The sequence below is a fragment of the Tamandua tetradactyla genome, chromosome 14, assembly GCF_023851605.1.
Source record: "Tamandua tetradactyla isolate mTamTet1 chromosome 14, mTamTet1.pri, whole genome shotgun sequence".
NCBI classification, from domain to species: Eukaryota; Metazoa; Chordata; class Mammalia; order Pilosa; family Myrmecophagidae; genus Tamandua; species Tamandua tetradactyla.
The window spans coordinates 54,368,980-54,393,508 of record NC_135340.1 but is presented as its reverse complement, the minus strand read 5'-3'; the positions used below and the strand labels follow the sequence as shown (position 1 = coordinate 54,393,508).

General features: G+C 37.3%; 1 protein-coding gene across 4 annotated transcripts in view; it reads left to right on the top strand.

The window, feature by feature from the left end:
- The window catches only part of INO80 (INO80 complex ATPase subunit), a 208,662-nt gene that overhangs the window by 160,507 nt on the left and 23,626 nt on the right, over window positions 1-24,529 (top strand). For all 4 annotated transcript variants that reach the window (XM_077127478.1, XM_077127477.1, XM_077127475.1 and 1 more), the window contains exons 26-28: window positions 780-1,005; window positions 6,295-6,422; window positions 17,955-18,049. In XM_077127478.1, coding sequence (XP_076983593.1) covers window positions 780-1,005; window positions 6,295-6,422; window positions 17,955-18,049 — 449 coding nt within the window. The remainder of the gene's footprint in view (window positions 1-779; window positions 1,006-6,294; window positions 6,423-17,954; window positions 18,050-24,529) is intronic.

Genomic DNA, 24,529 nt, shown 5'->3' with positions numbered 1-24,529 from the left:
ATCTAAATACACAGCTCCTTATTAGAGTAGAGATAAACCTAGATAGCTGAAGAAGAATAAAGCCTATGTTTCTAAATTGGCAGAATTTAGAAACATTCTACTCCACTGGGTAGGAACGGGCAATGTTTGAGTGTTGTTAGCGTTCTTGTGGCAAGATAAGAATTTATTCAGTCTTTGCCCTGGCCAGGAAATCAATCTGCTGCTATCTGGCAATTGCTCCCTTGTCCTTACCACCACAACCCCCAAGTTTATGACCTTAAACGAAGGTTCTCTTATCTTCCTTTTCTTACCATTAGATTTGTCACTCATCAGTCTGGGCAAGGAATAGGAGAAAAAAGTGTTGACAACTTGGGAGCTTTGCCATAAAAGCATTAAAAATAGCTTTAATAGCATCAGGCCAATTGTGTTTGGTTCTATAATGATTTCTAATTAGCTTCCTTTCTTCATCACCATCCTGTTGTGGCTAATAGAACTTTTCCAAAAGCAATATCTAATGTTGAGGATAGATGACAGAAGGGTCGATAGGTAGAATTATTCCTAACCTGACTTCCTAGTTTATCTGCAAACTCCTGCTCTCTTTGGATCTTCGCTTTGGTTTTTTGTCAGTTCATGTTATAGGAGGTTAACTTACAACCTGGGGGAAGCTCACTGTCAGACAGTGTAGTTAAAACCACTGACCCAAGTATTAGCCATACTAATCTGATTTCAGAATGAGTTTCCCAAAAGTCTTAATGTATGTAAAAATGTGAAAGAGTGTGTGTACCTTCCTTTCACTGCAGGTCACCGCAGTGCCGTTGGATTCTTATTGCAATGACCGAAGTGCAGAATATGAGCGGCGAGTGCTTAAGGAAGGAGGGAGTCTGGCAGCCAAACAGTGTTTGTTGAATGGAACCCCTGAATTGGCTGCAGACTGGCTAAATCGACGGTCCCATTTCTTCCCAGAGCCACCTGGAGGACTGTGGAGCATCAGACCTCAAAATGGCTGGTCTTTCATCAGGATTCCAGGTAAGTCCTCCATCTTCTTGGAATATGTTCCCAGCTTTGTCAAGGGGCGAACCAATGAAATATTCATGTAGTGGTTTCAGATATTTAGAATTCAAAGTTCTTACAGCGTATATTTCCTCTTTTGGTCCTTCCCTTTTTTTCCTCACTTGGTATCATATAGGTAAGAATGTTTAAGTAACTTGTGACTTGGTAGAGAGAGAAGTATGTTCCAAATTTGTGCTTAAACACTGTTTGAAAAGCCTACAGCTGAGAAAGGAATGCCATTTTTTTCTTTTGCATTTTTAAAAACTTGTTGAAAAATTTAACGTAGTAACAGAATATTTGGGAGACAGGAAGAAATCAATTATAAGCCAACAACTTGAATAGAATTAATAAATACGATTAATGTCTTTAATTTTTAATTATTTTTTTGATCTATGTTAATGTAAATAAAATTAAAATATGCACACAATTTTGTTTCCTTTTTTTTAATCTAGCACATGAAAATATTTCCTAAACTGCTGCATTGCCTTTTTTTTTTTTTTTTTTTTTTAATTTCAAAGCACGTAGCAACAATTAGTTATAGAACAGATTTCTGAATTTGGTATAGGTTACAATTCTGCAATTTTAGGTTTTTACTTCTAGCTGCTTTAAGACACTGGCGATTAAAGAAATATCAATATAATGATTCAGCAGTCATACTCATTTGTTAAACCCTACCTTCTCTGTATAACTCCATCATCACCTTTGATCTTTCTCCCACTCTTTAGGAGTATTTGGGTTATGCCCATTCTAACTTTTTCATGTTGGAAGGGGCTGTGGATATTATGGGATAGGGACATGGAACTAGTTGATGTTCTGGAGAGACTGGCCTCTGCATTTCAGGACTTATCTGATCCAGGCACCCATCTGGTGGTTGTAGGTTTTTGGAAGGTTACCCTAGTACATGGAAGCATTGTAGAATCTTATATAACACCCTAGGTGTCTTTTTTTTTTTTTTAACATGGGCAGGCACCAGGAATCGAACCCGGGTCCTCTGGCATGGCAGGCGAGCATTCTTGCCTGCTGAGCCACCGTGGCCCGCCCCCCTAGGTGTTCTTTAGCATTGGTAGGAATGGTTTTGGTTGGGGGTTGGCAAGCTGTGATAGGTAGCAATGACTAATTGCAGCTTGCCTAAGAGTGACTTCCAGAGTAGCCTCTAGACTCTGTTTGACTTCTCTCAACCACTAATACCTTATTTGTTACACTTCTTTTCTCCCTTTTGGTCAGGATGGCATTATTGAGCTCACGATGCAAGGGCCAGAAGTAAACTTTTTAGGAAAGGTTCAGCTGGTTGAGTAAGTTATGGTTGTCTTGTCTCATAGCCAGTGCAATAAATGAGAGTGGCGTCATTCTACAGAAAGCCTAGTTTAAGTAACGTAAACAGTGTCCTGCACGAAGCACTAGAGATCTGAATGATAACAAGAAGAAAAACAATGTTTTGTGCCAGAATGCTAACGGATTCCCAGACCTTTTAGGGTCAAGGTCGAGGATTGAAAGAAAATTAGGTTTTCCTCTTTGCTTTAGTGAGACTACTTTTTTTTTTTTTTTTTGGTGAGACTACTTTTTAAGGAGACTTTACAAAGATGGTTGATAGGCTCATGTTCTTTGCTTACAATTGCTGACAAACTGAAGACCCGTAGCTTAGGACTATACTGTTAGCTTTGGTTGTCCAAACTCTGATACCTAGATTATATTCATCTTATTGGCACATGATAGAAGTAAATAAGAGCTCCATTAAGCATTCAGAAGGGAGATTCTGCTATGTCTCAGTATTTAAGGCCTGATTTTTCCATTTATTGTTAATTTTATGAAATGTCGAGGAACTTTGGGTCAGCCTGTTAATATCCGTAGAAGTATTTTGAACTGGGAAATACCTTTTTGGGTAGGTGAGAACGATATTGTATATGGTCTCATAAGCTGACCCAGAACGCAAGAAAAGCAGTAGGTTTTGTTTGAAAATAAGGGAAAACCCAAGTGTAAAGCAGACCTGAATTCTAGTGGGAATATAAGGGTAGAATCCAGCAGGTATGGAAACCACAGAAGCCCAGACAGGAAGTGAAAGAAGCGAGTATAGCACCTTATTTCTTCTTTCTCACTTCTTCATTTTTGCTCCTCATTTCCCAGTACAGGATTAGCTGGCTTATTGCTAGCGCTGTGGGAATCTCTTGTGGCTTTTCCTGTTCTTTGAAAGAAAAATGGACTTTGTTTAAATAGCAGGAAGCGTCTGAGTTCTTTTAGCATCGATAAAAAGCTACAGCCTCGCTGGCTGTTTACTGTGAGAACCAACCAGCTCCTCACTCACCCCATTGTGCTCTGTAGACTGGCTCAGATGAGGTGGGGGTCTGGAACCCTTAGTTTATCCCTCTTTGCTCTGTACTTTTACATTTTCTGTTTCCCTGGGAAGGGTTGCTTCCATTATATTCCTGGAAAGACTGTCCAAAATCTTTTGCGTTTAACACCTTGAAAGAGACTGCTTTAATTTTTTTTTTTTTTTTTTTTTGCATGGGCAGGCACCGGGAATCGAACCTGGGTCTCTGGCATGGCAGGCAAGAACTCTGCCTGCTGAGCCACCATGGCCCGCCTACAACTGCTTTTAATCAGGTCAATCATCTTTAGTTCTTTAATGATTTCTAATTAGCTCCCTTTCTGGCATCACCATCCTGTGTATGGCTAATAGAACTTTTCCAAAAGCAATATCTAACATTGATTTCACCAGGAAAATAGTATACAATCCCTTCAAAGCTCCATCCCCCTCCCTGAATAACTTGGAAAAGGGAGATATTATTTAATCTGTTATCCTAATTTTACTGCTTTGGACTACTTTATTTTGTTTGTTTCTAAACAGGATATTACATTGTGGTCAGTCAGAAGATGTATCTAAGTAAAAAATACCATAATATTGTATGGATTATTTCTCATAGTGGGATAAGTTTGTTGATTTCAGCATTTTTTGAGCTTTGGTTTTAAGAAAGGGGCTTGGCACATGTTTGACATGGCAGAATCAGCCTGATCTCTAGGAAATTGTGCTTTTCCTGGTTCTGTGCCCTGCTTAACACAAGGTAGTGCTCTTGTCCAGTGCAACTTTGGTAGGTCTTAAAAAATTGGATAATAAATACCAGGCCCAGAAGACAACAGCATGTATAGAGAAATCTATTTGCTTAAGTGTTTTAAGACTATTGCTGAAGTCTCTTTCTCCTTAGGCCTTTCCTTCAGGAATTTTAGGCTAAGGGCAGTCCAAGGAAGTCAAGTCCATGTACATTCACCATCTACATGATAATTATTCAGCACCAGCTATCACTTCTTGTTTCCCTCAGACACATCAGAGTTCAGTCCTTATAAGTTATCTTTATCTGTACATTTTCCTAACCCTGAGCATATGTTCATTCTGGTTAGATGCACAATGGATATGGGAGGCCAGAGGGTATGAAAACCATTGAATCATGATTGTAAGATGAATTGAAGCTTCTCAAAATTCACACACACACAAGACAGGTTTGTTTATGCTTAAATATTTGTGCTGAAGGAGTTATGTCTGAATCGAGAGGAAAGATAAACAGGCTGCAGATATCTGATGAACTTAGCTTGCTCACTCTCACTCAATGGCTAAAAATTATATGGGTATTTTTGTTTGTTTGTTTGTTTTTTCACTTTCCTGTCCTTTTAATTTAAAAAGTAAGAAACTCATTGTCTAAACTTGGTTGAAAGCTCTTTGGAGCTATCAAAATTGGAGAACCCCAGGAAATCCAATTGAAGGAAAAGGGAATTGTGACAGGAAGAAAACTTTGAAGCTTTTATGAAATTGTTGCTGCCTGATCAGACTTGGTATTTATTCAGCCTCCCTAGTCTGGTGCCAGACAGAGGGCTTAGCAGTCTATCCGTCCCAGCTGCAGTCATTTGATTGTGTTGGTAACAAGACCCACAAAAAGAAGAGCATTTCAGTAATCTAAACAGGACCAAACAAAGAGGCTGAACAAAGGTGTGTGCCACAGCATCAGGGAGGAGGGGGTTGTAAAGGGAGAGATGTGGCCTGGCAGCATTCCTAAGGTGGGAAAAATCAGGCTGCAAGGGAGTAAACATCCAAGACCTATGGCTTTGTAGCAAAAACATAGTGGCTGATGATTTGTGATGGTGTTGTCAGCACATCCGTTCTAGTTCAGTTTATATAATAATTGTGCACTTGGCAAATAGTGGTGAGACCAGAGAAATGACCATTGAGAACTCTTGAATTGCTCTCAACAAAAGCCATGAGTTCAAACACAGAAACTAAAGATGATAGTGTATCCTTCTTAATGATTTTCTTTTTTACTTTTAGTTGTTATCTGTATCCTCTCTCTATCCCTTTTTGTGTCCCACCACCACTTCCACACATACTTGAAAGTCCCCCTGCCCCTTAAGCCTCATCTCTTCCCCTCTTAATGGCAGCAATTGTTCAAGATGTGTTTATGAACCCAGTCTGCAAACAGGAAACTCTACTTCCTGAAGTATGATGGGAGTTGAATGATAGTGAATGGAGAGGAGATGAAAATCTGTGTGTAAGTGTTCTTTAAAGATCTCTGGCTGAAATACTTTGAAAAAAAAAAAATGGAAAGAGAAAGGAGAAGGCACAGGTTAGTGAATGAAAGCAGCTTCATTTCAGAGACCCAAAGTCATTATTTTTGAAAAACCAAAGAAGCCCTTATGGATTCCTTGGAATAGGCATTTACCAGTCAATTTGAAATCATCCAGGAGAAGGTGTTTTCGTTTAAAAAAAAAAAGAATGGAGGTGGGTATGTTCAGTTGCATTTTTTGGTGTTTTCAATGTCTCCAATGGCAGGCAATTACAGTCCTTGTTTCTGTACATTCTCTTGCTTTCAAGAGGAAAACTATTTAATCACAAAACCAGAATAAATAGATTTCTCAGGTAATTTACAGCATATATGATATTGATGTCACCCTTAGAGTGAAATAGCAACATATACCTGGTATTATTCCCTGGGTAAGGATGTAGAGTACAGGGAGGCTTTGAAATGCCTTAGCAGCAGATGCCTGATTAGGAGCTGTCAGTTGGGAGGGAACCTTCCCTCTTTCAGGATATTTCTTCCCAGAGCATACTGGAGTTATGGTTTAATAGTACTTTGCTCTAGAGCACTTTCGTGCTCTCGTGGTAGGTGACAAGCATACTGGTTGTAGCATACAAAGTTGGCTGCATACAACTTTATAGTCAGTGATTTTGCTGCTTGCATTAAATATGCTTCTCTCCCCCACCCACCCCCTTTATCTTCTCCCCAGGCAAGGAGAGCCTCATCACTGACAGTGGAAAGCTGTATGCCCTTGATGTCCTGCTGACTCGGCTCAAGTCCCAAGGACATAGGGTCCTTATCTACTCCCAGATGACCAGGATGATAGACCTGCTGGAGGTAGGAGAGAAAGACCTTGGGAACCTAGGACAGCTTGACACTTAATAGGCATCAGATGTCTACAACTAATGTCAGTCCTGTTTAATGAGAACCCCAAAACCCCTGTATGTGATTTTATAGTTTATAAAGGGAGCTGAAGCAGCTGCTGGAAGATACTGGAATATGCAAAGGACTTCTGTCTATACCAGTGAAATAGAATACCCTCTTACTCTCTTCCTTTACTGGGAAAGAAGTTCCTAATTTTAAAGTAGGTCAGAGCCTAGGAATCTTCTTGGAAATTCCTCTGAAATTCTTTGTGGAAAACAAGATTTAGAATTGGTTTTCTGTGTGAAAACTGGAGAGCTAGTCAATCTGAGTTAGTGTAGTAGTTCTTAATGTGATCACATATTGCAATCACTCAGAGAATTTTTTTAAAATACTGATGCCTGGTCCTATCCCCAGAGATTCCTATGTGATTAATCGAAAATGAGATCTGAATATCAGGATGTTTAAAAACTCCAGAGGAGGTTCTAAGTGCAGCCAAGATTGACAACCTCTGGGTTAGTGGTGAAAGATACAGCTGTGTCTTGTTGTGCAAAGAAGCTTTTGTTTCTTTAATTACTTTATTGAAGCCCTCTCCACTTTCTTGTTATCTGAGAAGTGGCTTATTATTTGTAAAAGAGGAGGTCATGAACATAGAAACAGGAGAGTGAAAATGAGGACAAATTATCAGTAACCACCCGAGTAAAAGTCTGTAGTTCAACAAAGTTGGAAAGCCATTGGTCAAGAGGCTAAAGCACCTAGCACCTAGATTTCAAGAATGTATAAATAGTCTCATGTTATCCATAAGTTTTATATTTTTAAGGCTTCATATTCCAACCTTGCTAATAGAGAATGATTTGTAATAAATAAAATTAGATCATAATCATCCCTATGTAAGAATAAAGATATAGGGATCACATTGGAGCAGAATGAATGAGGCTTTGACAGCAATAAGGAAGCAGTTTTAGGCTCTTTACAAGCCACAGGCCAGCTTGCTGAATTTTGTAATGAATTGTCTGAATTCAGTGGCAGACACCTTTTAATTATCTCTGGCAACTTCTCTTAGCAAGAGACATAACAAATGCTATTTGAGGTCAGTTTTATCAGGAAGTCTTAGGTTTCATGCAGTGTTTAGGCCTTTGGGTGCTGTTCACAGGCCAAACTATCTGGTTTGTGTTATGAGTAGGTCACCTATTTCTAAATGATGAAAAAATGTTTATGTGACAATAAGGCACAGTAAGGAAGGTGATTAATTCATCGTGTTTGATGTAAATCCTGGCTACATTAAAGGCCCTAAGAGCAACAATTCAAAATAAAAGGACCGCTTGCGTTTCTAATGTTTTGTTCAAACTGAATGATGCCAACAGCCAAAATAAGAAAAGTAACATTCCTGCATTGGAGCCTCTTTTTAGATAAAAGTGCACTTGCTTTGTCCTGAACAGTCAGACACCAGAGATGAAGCAGTGATCTTCTCACTTCTCACTTCTCAGCAGCTGCTGAGAATGACAGGAAAAGCAATATGTTAAATATTTTGTAGGGGAGATGATGATCCTGTTTTTCCAAAACCATATCAGTATATTATAGAGTCCTAAAAGTTGATTAAAGGGAAGTAACGGGGAACTGTGAGTAACCAAACATTAAGCTAGTGCTGGCAGGTAAAGGGCAATGTAGATCACTTTTTAAAGTCCCTTGTTCTATGTATTATATATCTCTAGGTACTCATTAAATATTACTAAAATAAGTAATTCGAAGTATGATAAGGAGTTTTGTTCAGGATAAATGCTGAAAATCCTACCCACTGGGGTCAATTCCCATCTGACTAATCTAGCAGTTAATTTCGGGAGGTAGATCTAATGGGTAGTCTTTTCAAATAAGACAAGCATCTGAATATAGATTCTGCTCTCTATGGGGAATTCTTAATTAGGGAAAAACAAATCCAAAACCTGTATTTCATAACCATAGACATTCCTTAGCCATCTGTATAAAAGGCATCTAGGATACTGAAGCCAAAAAGATTTGCAACTGTTTGTATGTATTACTGAGGGGAGGGGGAAATGAAATGTTATCTAGTTTCCTTAGTCCTATATTATCCATTTCTCCTGCAACATTAAATTTCCTAAAAACTCACTCTTTTTTTGTTTGTTTTAGTAGTAGTCAGTCAAATGAACCACATTGTGTATTCCGGGATGTTAGTCCTCCAAATCTATTTTGTGGGCTTAAAATTACAGTGCCCACAATGTTAAGTAAATGTCTGGTATATTTATTAAAAATGTAACCATTGTGAATCTTCGAATAGTGCAGGATTATATAGATCTCTATTTCTTTACCTTTCAAAAAGTACTGTGAGTTTTCTAGTCATTTTCATAAAGGAAACATTTATTGTAAACATTCATTAGAGCCATGTTTCAACTATAAAACATGTCCTGGTGCATGAACTCAGTTATAGAAAGGCCCTTCTATAGAAATGCTTTCTGTTACGTACACTTGATCTTTTCTTTTAAAAGATGCTTTGACCTTTGCCTTGCTTCTTGATTCTCAGAGTTTTTGTGAGTTGTTGTTGTTGTTGTTTTTCCTCCAGGATTCTCATTTTCCTTTGACATCTTGTACCCTGTATGTCAGGAAAAGAAAATTTCCAATAAAACAGGAGTTAAAAGCTCTCACGGGGCCATTAAGTTCTGTTGTGTAGCTTTCGAGCATGTCAACATCGCTCTTTTATCCAGCAGCCTTTTTGTTTTCTTTGTTCTGTACATTAGTCCCAGCTTTCTGTTTGTTTGTCTCTTTGGGGGGACTCAGAAGAACTAGAAAACAGTAAAAAATCACATATTTCTGTATGAGCCAGGTTTCCATTCTGTGAGAAACACTAGTTGTGGGCAGTTTAATTGTTCAGTATTTTCTTAAGTGATTAATAGCCTCCTTCTTCTCTTGGGTAAATAAGAATCTGACTTTAATTTAAATTTCTTGTTTATATATCACATCTTCTTCCAAAAAAATTTCTGTATTCAAAATTTCACATGCTATCTGAATAGTGCTTATAGATAGGGGATAAAGAAAAACTGCCTTATTTCCAGAGCCAGGAAGTTTTAGTGTGCCACAGGCAGAAGTCAAGCATTATAAAGAGGGGAGGATAAGGTATATCACTAAATGTCATGTTATGGGTTTATCTTATATTTACAGAATCAACTATAGGGTCTTGACTTTTAGGGGTACTGTAGAAATAGGCATCGTCCCTGTGCAGTTGGTATAGTGTTAGCCAGATGAATATCAGATAAAATGTTTCATATCATCACTATTTTTACCCTTACCCAAAGTTATTTCCTCAGTTGGGACCCCACCCCCTTCACCCCTGGTATTCTAGTAGTCACATAGAGCTTTTAACTCACTACAGATGGCTTTCATTGTCTCTGGGTCTTTGGGGATTCATTCCTGTAGCATCAAGCAACTGAGTCTGTACTTTGCAAATAGAAAATAAGCCACTCTATTTTCTATGCAATACAAAGGTGTTTGGAAAGGTTCAGCTGTCTAGTGTTGTATGTGTTGTGAATGTTGAGTATTGAAACCCAGAAAAATCTTAAATCACACCAGTATACAAAAATAGTGTAATGCTAAATGAAATTCAGAGAATCCATAGTTAATGATGACGTTTTAGACACTGAGTTGTGTAACTTGCCCAGTTGGCCATCCAAGTACAGTACCTCATGGGGAAGGCTTCATCTTGAACAGACATTCTATCATCTATAAGCTGGCTTCTCTTAGAACTCCAAATTACCTTTGGGAGCTATGATTCTAAACTTACTGGGAAGTTGGGCATCCTAAAACTGTCCCAAGGAATGAGAAGCAAATTTTCATTCACTGTTAACTGGGGTTTACATTAAGTCTTAGATTGGTAGAAGGAAGTTTTTTAGCTTACATTCATGCTATTTTCTCTTTAAATCCAACTCTTTTTTTTTTCATACCAACTATGAGCAAGACATTGTGCTCAGCAGATGCAAATATCAGTTAAGCATGCTGTTTGACTATAGAATGGGTAGGTAAGGAGACATATACAATCACAAATAACTGTCAAATGAACTCTGATATTAGTAACAAGAATAAAAAATAAATGATAAACAGAGTTCAGAATTGGAAGAAGAAAAAACTTTATTTCTAAATGAGTCACTTGAGGAAGGCTTTGCACAGACAATGACATCAGAATTAGACTTAGATAGAATTTTAACCATCAGAAAGAAGGTGATTTCAGGCTAAAGAAGCCAGATGTAAAAAAGTCACAGAGTTGGGAAGGTACCAGAATTTGGGGGGAGTAGTCCGGTGTGACTGGAGCATATGAGGGTATTGGAGGAAAGGAAATTACACAAGTGATTGAAGGCAGATAATGGTTGGCCTGTGGATGTATTGTGATTAGTGTCTTACTCCACAGGTTTTGTATTAGATAAGGGATAAATGGATGCCATAGTTCACTCTTGAGTGCAATTTGCTAGGACTACAGAGCAATTACAATAGACATAGAGAAGAACCTAACTTTTTGCTAGTGATATGCCCCAAAGATGGAAAGGGGCATTTCCAAAATATAAAATGACATCAGGTCTGCAGGTGTGTGGATTGTACTGAGTCCTTGCTCCTTATTGTTTTAACAAAATAAAATCAAGTCAAAATGAACATCAAAAGGCTGCTTTGAGCAATAGGCTGAGCCCCCAGGCTTGGGGTTTGTTCACATGAAACTTAAACCCACAAAGGATAGGTCAAGTCTACTTAAATTTAGGCCTAAGAGTCACCCCCAAGAGAGCCTCTTTTGTTGCTCAGATGTGGCCCCTCTCTCCAGCCAACACGACGAGCAGTCTCACCACCCTCCCCCTCTCTGCATGGGACATGACTCCCAGGGGTGTGGACCTTCCTGGCAACATGGAACAGAGATCCTGGAATGAGCTGAGACTCAGCATCAAGGGACTGAGAAAAACCCTAAATGAGCTGAGAATTAACATCAAGGGATTGAGAGAAACTTCTCGACCAAAAGGGGGAAGAGTAAAATGAGACAAAGTGTCAATGGCTGAGAGATTGCAGAGTCGAGAGGTTATCCTGGAGGTTATTCTTACGCATTAAATAGATATCACCTTGTTGTTCAAGATGTAGTGGAGAGGATGGAGGGAATTGCCTGAAAATGTAGTGCTGAGTTCCAGTAGCCATGTTTCTTAATGATGATTGAACAATGATATAGCTTTCACAATGAGACTCTGTGAATGTGAAAACCTTATGTTTGATGCTCCTTTTAGCTACTATATCAACAGAAGAGTAGAACATATGGAATAAAAATAAATAATAGGGAGAACAAATGTTAAAATAAATTTAGTTTGAAATGCTAGTGGTAAATGAAAGCGAGGAGTAAGGGGTATGGTATGTATAGTCTTTTTTTTCTCTATTATCATTTTATTTCTTTTTATGTTGTCTTTTTATTTCTTTTTTCTAAATTGATGCAAATGTACTAAGAAATGATGAATATGCAACTATGTGATGATATTAAGAATTACTGATTGTATATGTAGAATGGAATGATATCTAAATGTTTTGTTTGTTAATTTTTTTTAATTAATAAAAAAAAAGTTTTTTAAAAAAAAAAAGACTGCTTTGAGGGTGGACCATGGTGGCACAGCAGGCAGAGTTCTCACCTGCCATGCCTGAGACCCTGGTTCGATTCCTGATACCTGCCCATGTTAAAAAAAAAAAAAAAGTCTGCTTTGAAATAGAAAAGAAGTCTTAGAATGGAAGTTTGATGGTGCAGATATATAATCTTTTGCCTTTAATTTTTTAAGTATCTAGTTATCCTTTATGAAGATGATAGATGGAGATTATGGGTAGCATATTTTAAGAACCTTAAAATAAATTAATGAGTTTCCTATCCCCCAGTAGTTGGTGAGCTTCTCTTGCATCTGGGAAGCAGTAGAGGGCCAAGGGCTCTGGAACCAACTTCCTTGAGTTTTCCCTAGTTCTACAATCTGCTTCATATGTCACTTTAGGGAACTTACTTCTTAACATCTAGAAAATAGGGGTGATAATAGCACCTACCTTAAAGGCTCTCGTGAGAATTAGGTAAGATAAACCAGGTAAAAATATGCAGAACAGTGACTGTCACTTAGTAAATGTTCAATAAATGCTAGCCATCATCATCACTTTAACTTCAACTTGAGCTAATCCCTTTGCATTACACCATTGGGTGTAGCTACATTTGTTTTATTTAGTATACTTTAAAAGAGTGAGAGGGCATTTGCTGAAACTATTTCAGACTATGCAAACATTTCTGTTTGCATGGCATTGCTTAAAAGGCAAAACTTTTGAATATGGTCTAGACCTTATCTGTCTTCTCAACTTGTATTCTAAGACAGTGGTTTTCAAACTGATGGGATAAGGTAGAAGATACGGGGTGTAGGTAGAGATTAATTAGGTGGGGCTCTGGCCCCACAACCAGTATTGTAATGCTTTTATTTCTTTTATTTATTAGAAGTGTTCCACATAAGATTTTTGCTTGAAGAAAGTATTCCAGTACCTTAAAAATATTGTAAGGATATGTTCTATGGTGCTGTTTCTCAAACTTACATGTGCTTACAAATCACACATGGTGTTAAATTGCGAATTCTGATTCACTAGGTGTGGGGTATGGTCCTTAATTCTGTATTTCTAACAAACTCCCAAGCATTGACAGTGATACTCATCTAAGGGCTATAATGAATAGCAAGGTTCCAAGGAGACCCTGCCTTTCCTTTCCTTCATAGTGGTTATACCAACTACAGATATAAAGTATCTAGTAGAATCATCTTTGGAGCTTTTTTAAAAATAAACCAGCCCACCCAGCTAGTCTATCTCATAAGCCAATAAAAACAAAAACAAAAGGCATAAAGATTGACACAATAGAGACAGAACTCTCATTATTGTTAATAAATGATGTGATTTTATACATAGAAAATTCAAAAGGATCTACCGAAAAATTATTCAAATTAATAAGATGGTTTTAGCTAGATTGTTCACTTATAAAATCAGTATAGGAAAATAAATTGAATAATCAATCACTTTGTAAATGAAATTTTAAGCTGTAACATTTACAGTGATCACAAAAATCCACATTCTTGTGAATAAATAAAATGACGTGTTCAAAAAAAAAAACCAGCCCAGAATACAAAATCAGAATTCCTGGGGTGGGTCCAGGCATGGGTGTTTTTAATCCTGCTTGGAAATCCCTACTCAGATGCTAAGAGTATATCTTGTCCATAACTCCTTTGGTTTCTTCAGTAAGTTAAAATGATATCTACTAAAATTGTGTAGGTCTCAAGACTTCCTAAATTTTAAAAGTTGTAGTTTTTGTTTTATTAGTTTAAGCAGTATTAGAGCTTACTTTATTGTGGTTAGTATTTAATAGGCCCACAAGAGTCTACTTGACAGTACTTATGTTCATATTTGCTCAAATAGGATAATAGATTTTCTGACCTCTAGGAGAGGAAGAAGGTCTACATTTGGTTTCTTTTCTGTTTCCTGTTTCAAGTGAAGCAAAAGGAATCCTGCTTGCTTTACAAGGAAATTTAATCATATTAATGGATCCTCTTCTGAACTTTTTCTAAATACCAAAAATGGACTTTTTTGTGTAATAGACCCCCTTAATTTCTACAGCTGCCATGTGAGACTGGGTATTGGTCTTTCTGTCTCATTATGCACAAGAATGCTAAATATGGCACAATTATGACAGACCATAGTAATGTCAAAAGTAATCATCCATCAGCACTCTTCAAACACAAGAGTAAATTATAAAGAATTAAAGTATAAATGGGAATGGTTGTACCGTCTGTAAAAGATACATAACTATAAAACTCAGCAGATAGTTTCTGATCACCCAGGTCTCAGCTCTGGCATTGGGAAAAACACTTAGGCAAGGCTTTTAAGGTAGATCTTAGAAAACCTTTTGGCATAGAGATGAAAGTGTAGAGTTAAATTTTTTTAATAAAATTTCAAAAGTGCTAGGGATAAAATCAAATCATTTGTTAGACTTTTTCTTTTACTTTAACAAAACATAATTGAATTGTATGCTAAATCATTGTTTTTAGGGTCATAGGAAAAGCTGACTAAGAATGGAAGTTGGCACAATTTCTTTAACTGTGGAAGAAAGTAGGGGTTCTTTTCAAAATGGCGTTTGATTATTAAGTAACTTTTCTAAACAATTTGGAATGTTAGCAAGATGTCTAGAATACCTTTAGTATAACCAGAATTTGTGAATGAAAGAAATGTTGAATTTTGTCTTTAGCTCAGTCTTTATTTTATAAGTGTTTTTATGTGGTCTGAGCATATAGACATTCCTCTATTCAGCTTTTATCTGGTTCTTCCATTCTGCTGATTCTACATATTGTTTTGAAGCTATTTACTGAAATAGAATCTAAACTTATCCAAGCCTTCTGAAATCCCACTCCTTCCCTGGGTGGGAGAGCTAAGGCTTGGAGAAAGAGTAAATGGGAAAGATTTTCTTCTGTTGCCTCACTAATAGGTTAATAGGTTCTTTGTAATCAGAGTTGATTTGATTGCAGCCGGGATTAATATACCTAGCTTGTTCTGACTTTGATATATAAATGATGTGAACAGCAAGGTTTACAAGAAGATTCAGTCATCACTGCTCTCACAGGGTTAGAAGTTTGGGTGTAAAAAGCAAGAGAGTTTAAAGAAACTGAAAAAGAGATCAGTCTTCAATTAGAGGTAAGAACAAAGCTGATCTGGTCAGGACTAAGGTAAATCAGAATACAAGGGTAAGGATGACATAGTATTTCAGAACTTCACCTACTGTATGAGACCCTGTATGAAACCAAAGGAAGATAAATTTATTTTGTCCAAAACCTAAACTTTTTGTAGCACATAATCTAATTCAACCTGTCTGTATATCTCATTAAAACAACCCGAACACATGGAGCCCAGAATAGGAATGAGGGCTTGTAATTCTGTGTAGCTTAATGTAATACCTGGATACAGAGTATGTTGGGCAGATAATTTAAAAGTATTGGCAAAATTCCTTGAGAGACTGGAGAAAAAATGTGAGACTATTAAACTTTACCACAGGGGAAACCTCTGATACTTCTCAAACATTGGAGACTTCTAAATTATTAGGCTAAGCCCTTGATTTTGAGGCTTATTCTTACAAGCTTATTTCTCTAGCAGAGAAGCTAAGTATTTCAGTAGTTATGCCTAAGAGTTACTGCTAGAAAACCTGTTCTGTTGCTCAGATGTGGCTTTTCTCTTCTAAACCCAACTCTGCAAGGAAAATCATTATCCTCCCCTCTATGTGGGACATGACATCCAGGGGTGAAAGTCTCCCTGGCAACATGGGACATGACTCCCCAGAATGAGCCTTCCCTGGCACTGTGGAATCACAATGCCTTCCTCACCAAAAAAGAGAAAGAAACATAACAAAATAAGGTATCAGTGGCTAAGAGAGTTCAAATAAAGTTGAAGGCTATTCTGGAGACTACTCTTAGGCAAGCTTCAGCTAGATAATGCTAATTACCACAGTTTGCCAAACCCCAACCAAAACCATTCCCGTCAACCCTAATGAACACCTAGGGCTCTATCTAAGATTCTAAAAAATGTTTCATGCACTAAGATTACTTTCCAGAAACCTACAGTCTCCAGATGGTTCCTAGGCTAGATAAGTCCTGAAAGCCAGAGGGGCCAGCCTCTCCAGGAACATCAACTAGTTCCCTCCCCCTCTCCCATATTATGGACACCCCTTTCCAACATGAAAAAGTTAGAATGGGCCCATCCCAAATACCCCTAAAGATTGGGAGAAGGATCGAAGGAGGAGTATAACAGAGGAGATAGGATTTAACAAACGAGTATGACTGCTAAATCATTATAGTGATATTTCTTTTAGTCTCCAGTGTATTGGAACAGCAAGAAAGAAAAACCTAAAATTGTGAAATTGTATTCATACCAAGCTCTGAAAACTGTTTTATAATTACTTGTTACAGTGTATTTTGAAATTTATTGCTTTTTTGTACATTATATTGCAGAATTTTCTTTTTAATGTTTAAAATAAAGGGCAAGCAAGTGCCTGTGCAGAAAGCCCATCTTTTTTGCAAGAATACAGATCTGTGAGCTTTATCTCTGTAAACCATTATAGTATAGTCTAGTTATTTTGTTGTTCTGGTTCTGGGTGGCAACATTCCCTGATTGTATTAGCTGTGCGTGTATAGCTAGGCCTTAAAGATGATCATCACGTTATCATTTTCCACTTTCTTTCCTGAATTCCTTCTTCAAAACATGCCTTCTCTTAAGCCATTAATCCAATCCCAATAGAGTGCTATACCACAAAACATGAACTTGAAGTTCACTTTGATTGAGGTAATATTTTCTTACCTCTTTCATTATCAAAGCCCTTAAGGAATAACTTTGAGTAGAAAGAAATAGGGACAAAGACATAAACATAAACACAACAAAGTTGTGTGCCTCACTGAGGTTGTCTACTTTATTAGCCAGATTAGCCTCAGGTACCAAATTCTTGGAACCCACTTGCTCTAAAGAATAACCTGCCACATCAGCACCAGCCATAACAAATTGCAGCAATGCCCAGTTAGGAATAATAACTGCAAATGACAGTATTGCAATAAAAGAAATATTCACCACAGAAAGGGTATTGACCACAGAAAACTAACATTTCCCAAATGTATAAATGATGTCTTTTTCAATAGGAAAAGTTATTTTAGGACCAAAATAATTATTTCATGGGGTTTCTTTTAAGTAGGGGCTATGCTAAGCTTTTCATAATAGTTCCTCTACATTTGAACTTTGTGTAAACAGAGGTATAAGAAAGAGAAGATCAATGCTCAATTGGACATCATCTGTGAGAAGAATTACAACTTCTGAAAATGCAGAGAGTTCCTCTTCCATTATATCTCTTAAAGTCTCTTCTCCTGTTCTTAAAGGTTGCAGTTCCTCTTGCAATGCAATAATGTCAAAAACATTCTCTGCAATGGAAAGTTACCTTTTCTTCTGATTTACTCTCTGGTGCTTAGGCCTCCCTTAACAGTGATGCATGCCCTGATGGGAGAAGGAAACTTAGGCTGTAAATTCAGGGACATTAGTCAGCAAGGATTTGCTGGGATGAAACACATTAGGGTAAATGTTAATCTACTGGAAGAAAACTAGATATTTCCATAGCTGTGAAAAACATCTAGCTGGTGACTAAAAAGCCATTTTGGTTTGGAAATTTTGTTTAGTTTTATTTTCTCCTGAAATCTCCAGAAATCCACAGGGCTTGGATTTAGTTTTCAGGTTAAAATTGAGGTGGTTGGGATTTTTATGGTACCCTTGATTTTCACACACTGGCAGCAGACTTATTTACAAATTAAACTCCTGTAGTTTTGAGATCACTTTCCCTTCACTCCGGATTTAATAATTTGCCCCAATGTAGATGAAGGAAAAGGTGGGTAGGTGCTTATGAGAATTAGAATACAGTAATTTGTATTCAGACTTATATATTTTTACTCTCATTGGCAGGAATATATGGTTTATAGGAAGCATACCTACATGAGACTTGATGGCTCATCCAAGATCTCAGAGAGGCGGGACATGGTTGCTGATTTTCAGAACAGGTAACCTTAGTGAGAATTCTGAAAGTTCTCATTTTGTTTTTCCTCTAGTGCTCAAGATGGTGAATGTAAAAGACGTGTGATAACATATCTCAGATTGTTAAGCAATCTATAATATCTGCCATTTTAAGAGGCATCTAAAGCTGCTTACAGTGATTCAGATCTGTGTGTCTATGAGAAAAGGCAAATTTCTGATAATCTGTGTTTGAAATATACTTTTGTACCAAACCAGTGCCTAATTCTCTGGCAATGAAGGAAAGGATTTCTGAGTAGGAGCTAAGATTCTCCTTATGTGGATAATATATATGTAGAAAAAAGTCCCTAAAACTAGATTCCTAAATGTTAACAGTGATTGTTTCTAGGTGTCACCTATAGTTGATTTTCTTTTTGCTTATCTGTTTCATTTTGTATAAATTTAAAGAAAAATACCTTCCCCTTACTCTGCTTTCCTTCTAGCATTGCAGAAGCACATTACAGTGTGACACCTTGCAGTAGTATACAGTCTATTCAGCTGGCAGCTCTCAGTTACAGTACTTCTCCCACCTGATAATGAGCCTGTGAAATTTCAAATACTGCCTGCTAGATGTACTGATAGTTTACAGAACCATAATTATCCTAATTGCAATTTCTCATTAAAATAGGCAGAATCTGATTACTTCTCTTCTGCTAGTGACAGGTCTTTTCTTTTTTAGGCCTGGAGAGCTGAAGGATAGAGTAGATCCTTCAGAACTACTCTAAATGTTCTGTAAATCAGAACAGTTTTGAATTTCTGGCCTTTATGTCGTCCATTAATATTTAAACTTTAAATTCTTGGGAAGAAGATTAAGCACATAGCTGTTTATATTTAGGTTACAGTTTTTTAATTTCTTTAATTTCAATTTTTAATGCAATTTTATTGAGAAATATTCACATACCATATAATCATCCAAAGTGTACAATCAGTGGTTCACAGTATCATCATATAGTTGTGCATTCATCACCACAATCAATTTTTAACATTTTCATTACTCAAAAAAAAAGAATGCCTAAAACATCCCATACCTCTTATTATTTCTTTTTTGTCCCAATTTTTTTTTTTTTTTACTTATCTGTCCTACAACTCAACAACAAAAGACAAATAACCCAACTGAAAAATGGAGAAAAGACATGGACAGATGCTTTAATTAAGAGGAAATACAAATGTCTCAAAAACATGAAAAGATGCTCAACTTCACTGACTATTAGGGAAATGCAAATCAAAACCACAATGAGCTATCTCACAGCTACTAGAATGGCCATTAATAAAAAAAAAAATTAGAAAATTTCAAGTGCTGGAAAGGATGTGGCGAAAGACTCACACTTATCCCACTGTTGGTGGGAATGTAGAATGGTGCAACTACTCTGGAAGGCAGTTTGGCCGTTCTTCAGAAAGCTAAATATAGAATGTCAATCGCATTACTAGGTATATAATCAGAGAAACTGAAGGCAGGGACATGAAAAACACACCGATGTTTTTAGCAGTGTTTTTAGTTGCCAAGAGATGAAACAACCCAATTATCCATCAGCAGAGGAGGAGGTAAATAAATTGTGGTATATACATAGGATGAAATATTATTATACAATGGTAAGACAGAATAAAGTCACAATGCATGCAACAATGTGGGTGAACCTTAAGGACATTATGTTGAGTGAAATTAGCCAGAAAGAAATGGGTAAATACTCTACGGTCTCACTAATATGAACTAACATTAATGAGCGAACTTTGAGAGTTAAAGTTGAGAACATAGGTTCTCAGAAAAGAGGGTAGAGATAGGGCATTTGATGCTGAAGGAGTACAAAACGTTCAGCAGGATTGTTTGTAAAGATCCAGAAATGGATAGCACAGTACTATCTGATGGTAGCACAATATTGTAAGTACACTGAACACAGATGAGTGTGAGTATGGTCGAAAGAGGAAGGCTAGGAGCATGTATGACACAGAAGGAAAAAAGATAGACTGAAACTGTATATGAAAAAATACAATCAATGCAATGTAAAATAGAGTCTGTAGCTACCATAACATTTAATATTCTTCTAGTAAATTTAACAAAGGCAATATACCAGAGGTAAATGTCAATAAGAGGGGCATATGTGGGTGGGATATGGGATTCTTGGTGTTGTGGCTGTTATTTCTCCTTTTTATTTTTTTTTTATTTCAGTTTAAAGTCTGGTTTAGCTCAGATATAGAATAATAGTTCAACATAGAATGCCCTCTGATTGAGATTTTTGGTATTGTACTATCCTTTACATAAAATGGTAGACACGTAAGGAGATATATTCTTATTCTTTGACTTAACAGTGCCAAAAACTTAACACTTAAGCCAAAAACTCCTAGTTAAAAATATATTAGAGTTCCAGGTGACTGTTTGACTGACAATAGAGAAGATCTGCTTTGGACCTATTTCATTTTATTACCTTTTTGAGAAAAATAAGACCCTAATTTCCTACATCCAGACTTGCAGCGGCTGTGTAGATAACCTGACCTCTCTTCTCACCAGAAGATTAAGCAGATTCTTAAATTGATAATTTAAGACATGTACGAGTATAGCTTTGCCTCCTAACACCACCACATTGCTTTGGCAAAAAAAAAGTTTACAAGGCGATCTTCATCTTTTCTTGATTATGAAACCAGTGAGGTATATTTTACCATGTCCTTTCCTACTCCATCCCTGCCTTCCTAAGAGTTCCACTTGACAAAACTACAAGATCTCCAGAGTATGTTTTACCCAGGATGCCCGTATTTTCTCCAGTCCTGACAGCACATCTGTGATATGGTCACATTGGTATGAAGATAACATGAGTTTTATGTTAGAAAAAAAACCATTAAGTAATAGGTATTTCATCTACTACTGTTTGTGTTTATTTTCCCTAGTACATTTGCTGTTGTCCCAGAAAACTAGGCTATAAAAAACAGAGCTCAGTATATTTTACAGTGACCTTTTAGTGGAAAATCAACACATGTATCCAATTTGCTTCCTCTAAAATCTCTTATTTCATATGTGAAGCAGGATTATCTGAGCAATCCCAGTTGTGCACATAATTTTGAAATTGGCTCTGAAAGAAGAGTATTTTCAACATAAAATTATACTAGGTCTACTTAATAAATATCTTATTTCTTGGAAATATAACTTGAGCTTTCAAACCCTATAGATCAGAACCGCTCAGAGAACAGTGAGTTTATTGAATCAGTATTTGAGTAACCATCATTTTAATGCCTTATGTCTAATATTAGGCAAAATAAAAAAGAGACAAAGTCTCCTTCTGGTCTCTGCCTACTTTAAGAGCTAGAGGCTTAGAGTGGGATTTTGACTAGGCACTCCCACTTCTCTTTGTATAGAATTTGAATTGTGCCTATTCTAGCCGAAGACTTCCCCTCCAGATGAGGAGGAAGTTCCCAACCTACAAATTTGAGTGGCTGCTGTAGCCCAATATAGAGAAAAAAAAACAGGTGTTTTTGAAAACAGGAAAACATGTTTACCAAATATTTTTAATATTAATGAAAAGACATCAAAAGAAAAGTTGTAGTTTTAACTAGAAAGACCTACAGCTCAAAAGGTCAGCCAGAGTAAACAAAACTCCTATAAAAAGCCATTTACATTCCCTTCATACAGGATTTATTTGTGAGTGCTCCTTCCAGGAAAGAGTCTGACTGAGACTAAAGACCAGCCAGGATGTCCTGGCTGGGCAGCAGTCAGAACATATGACAGTATGTGATCCTAGAAGCCATTCACAAGGTCTGTGCTCCGTGGTGCATTGGTCTTTGCTTCTCTTCCTCATCTTTCATATTTACCAAGTGGATCTCCCATCCCACCACATCATCACCTAAACACTCAGGGTGACCCTTTGAAACATGAGGAAAAGTGACTGCCGTGTGGATTTTTCTTTCGTAAGAGTGTTGTAGAACTCATTTTGGTTCTTTTTCAGTCATTCACCAAGACTTCAGTCAACCTGTCTCGCACTGTAGGGGCATTTGGGTACAAAGAGATATTGATGGGTCATTAACTAAAGAAAACTAAGACCAAGGCATGTCTTTGCTGCATAATTTCACAGTCCTCTTCACACGCCACTGGGAAGGAAGCCTTGTTTCTAAGACCTATTCCAGCAGAGTCCCTGAGTTGAGATTCCTTTTCAGCCCCCTAGAGGGCACCTGAATGACCATGTGGCCTTCTGAAATTCTGTTTTCTCCTCTTTAGCCAGAGCCCCAAAAACACTAATTTATGTTATCAGTGCTAGATTAGGTAGGAAGGAACTTCTCAGCAATTTTATTTGGATGTTTTTATTTATAAATAATCTAGCAGTGTGGTCCAGAATAGGCAGTAATTTCCTTCATCATAGCAACCTAAGATTGTTGTAATACTTACTTTCCATTGCAGTATGATAAAATTATCAGGAATTAATTTGCAAGAATGCAACCAAACTTACCATATACTATCTCCCTCGGAGAAGATGAAGATCACCGTCAAAAGGGTGTTTTAAACTATATATTCTAAACACATAGTTAATATTCCAAAAGAAGCATTTTCTACCATTGTCTATCTAAATTTTTCCACTGATTTCTTCTTACCTAGATTCCTTTCACTCCTGTTTTTCCTGCATAATCTCCTATTTTTAAGAGATTACCACATCTGAAGATTTACCTGCACTCTGGCTATCTAGACTATGGAAACGACCCATTTTTCTGCCTCTACCCTTTCTTATATTGTACTTCCCAGCTACCTTCCTGTCATCTACCCCCAGCCTCCAGTTCTCAGGCTCTGAGCTTCCTCAGGAATTACCTAAAAAGTCCTAGCCATTGGGTAACTCCATCTATAGAGACTAGTTCAGTCCTGAAAAACTCAGTCAGTTTTTATTTAATGCTTTATTGTGATTAAATCTTTTTCTGTTGGATACCAAACTTCCATTTACTTCATGTCTATGAAAAAATGCATGTGAAAACTAAGAAATGCCTTTCAGCTTTTGGTTTGCTTTGTATGGTTTAATCATGAAGGGCAATATCATATAATAAGTAAAATTATGAAATACTAAACTTCATGATAAAATTCAAGGATAAACTAGTAGAATTTTCCTGTGAGTACAAAGCTTTTGGAATCATGACTTAAAGAAGGCTTCCAGACATGCTCTGTTATCCATGCCTGCCTCTTGGAAAGTTATATTTAATTGAATGCAAATAGTAGACAGATTTCTACAGGGACATACCCAACTTAGTGATTAACCAGGATGCTTATTTCAAAATAATTCTTTCACTGAGATTCACATTTGATGTGTCATCAACTTAGTCACTTTGGTAATATTCACAACATCCTCATTTTAAAGTCCAGGAAGCAGACCTTCAGCAATCAAGTGACTTTACCAAGGAAGAATTGCATCAAGGGAGAGCATGCTGATGTTTTATGGAGTCCCATTTCTTAGCAGATACTGTTTGCTAGGATGTGGTTACACTGTAGAAATTACAGGAATGATTTTATTCAAATTGTCAACATCTTAGGCTGTCAGTACTGTAGCTTTCTGTCAGTAGTAGAGTCTGGGTGAAACTTGCCTCACCTGCCTCCCCTTCTCTGCCATCTTCTTCTTTCTCACTCTTCTGCTCTTTCCCCTACAACATCGTTTCATATTGTACCATGCTGTCCTGTCAATGCATAGGCATCCTCCTGAATTGGATCTTTCTCAGAGTTCTTGCATCTCTAAAGCATTTTCTCTCTTTCCCATTCTTTCACCCGTCCAATTTTCGGATGCTGTCTCCCAGTTTCAAGGTAAGTGTTTGTTCTAGTTTGCTAGCTGCCAGAATACGATATACCAGAAACAGAATGGCTTTTAAAAGAGGGAATTTAATGAGTTGCTAGTTTACAGTTCTAAGGCTGAGAAAATGTCCAATTAAAACAAGTGTATAGAAATGTCCAATCTAAGGCATCCATGGAAAGATACCTTGGTTCAAGAAGGCCAATGCAGTTCAGGGTTTCTCTCTCAAGTGGAAGGGCACATGGTGAACACAGTCAGGGCTTCTCTCTCAGCTGGAAGTGCACGTGGCAAGCACAGTATCATCTGCTAGCTTTCTCTCCTGGCTTCTAGTTTCATGAAGCTCCCTGGGAGGCATTTTCCTTCTTCATCTGCAAAGGTCGCTGGCTGGTGGACTCTCTGCTTCGGGGTGCTGTAGCATTCTCTGCTCTCTCTGAATCTCCCATCCTCCAAAATGTATCCTCTTTTATAGGACTCCGGTAAACCAATCAGGACCCACCCATATGAGTGGAGACGTGTCGTCATCTAATCCAGTTTAACAACCACTGTTGACTGAATCACATCATCCAGGGAGATGATCTGATTACAGTTTCAAACATAACAGTATTGAATACGGATTATTCTACCTTTATGAAATGGGATTTTGATTAAAACATGGCTTTTCTAGGGGGCATACCTCCTTTCAAACCAGCACAGTGTTATTAAAAGTTTTTTATTTTTTAATAATTGATT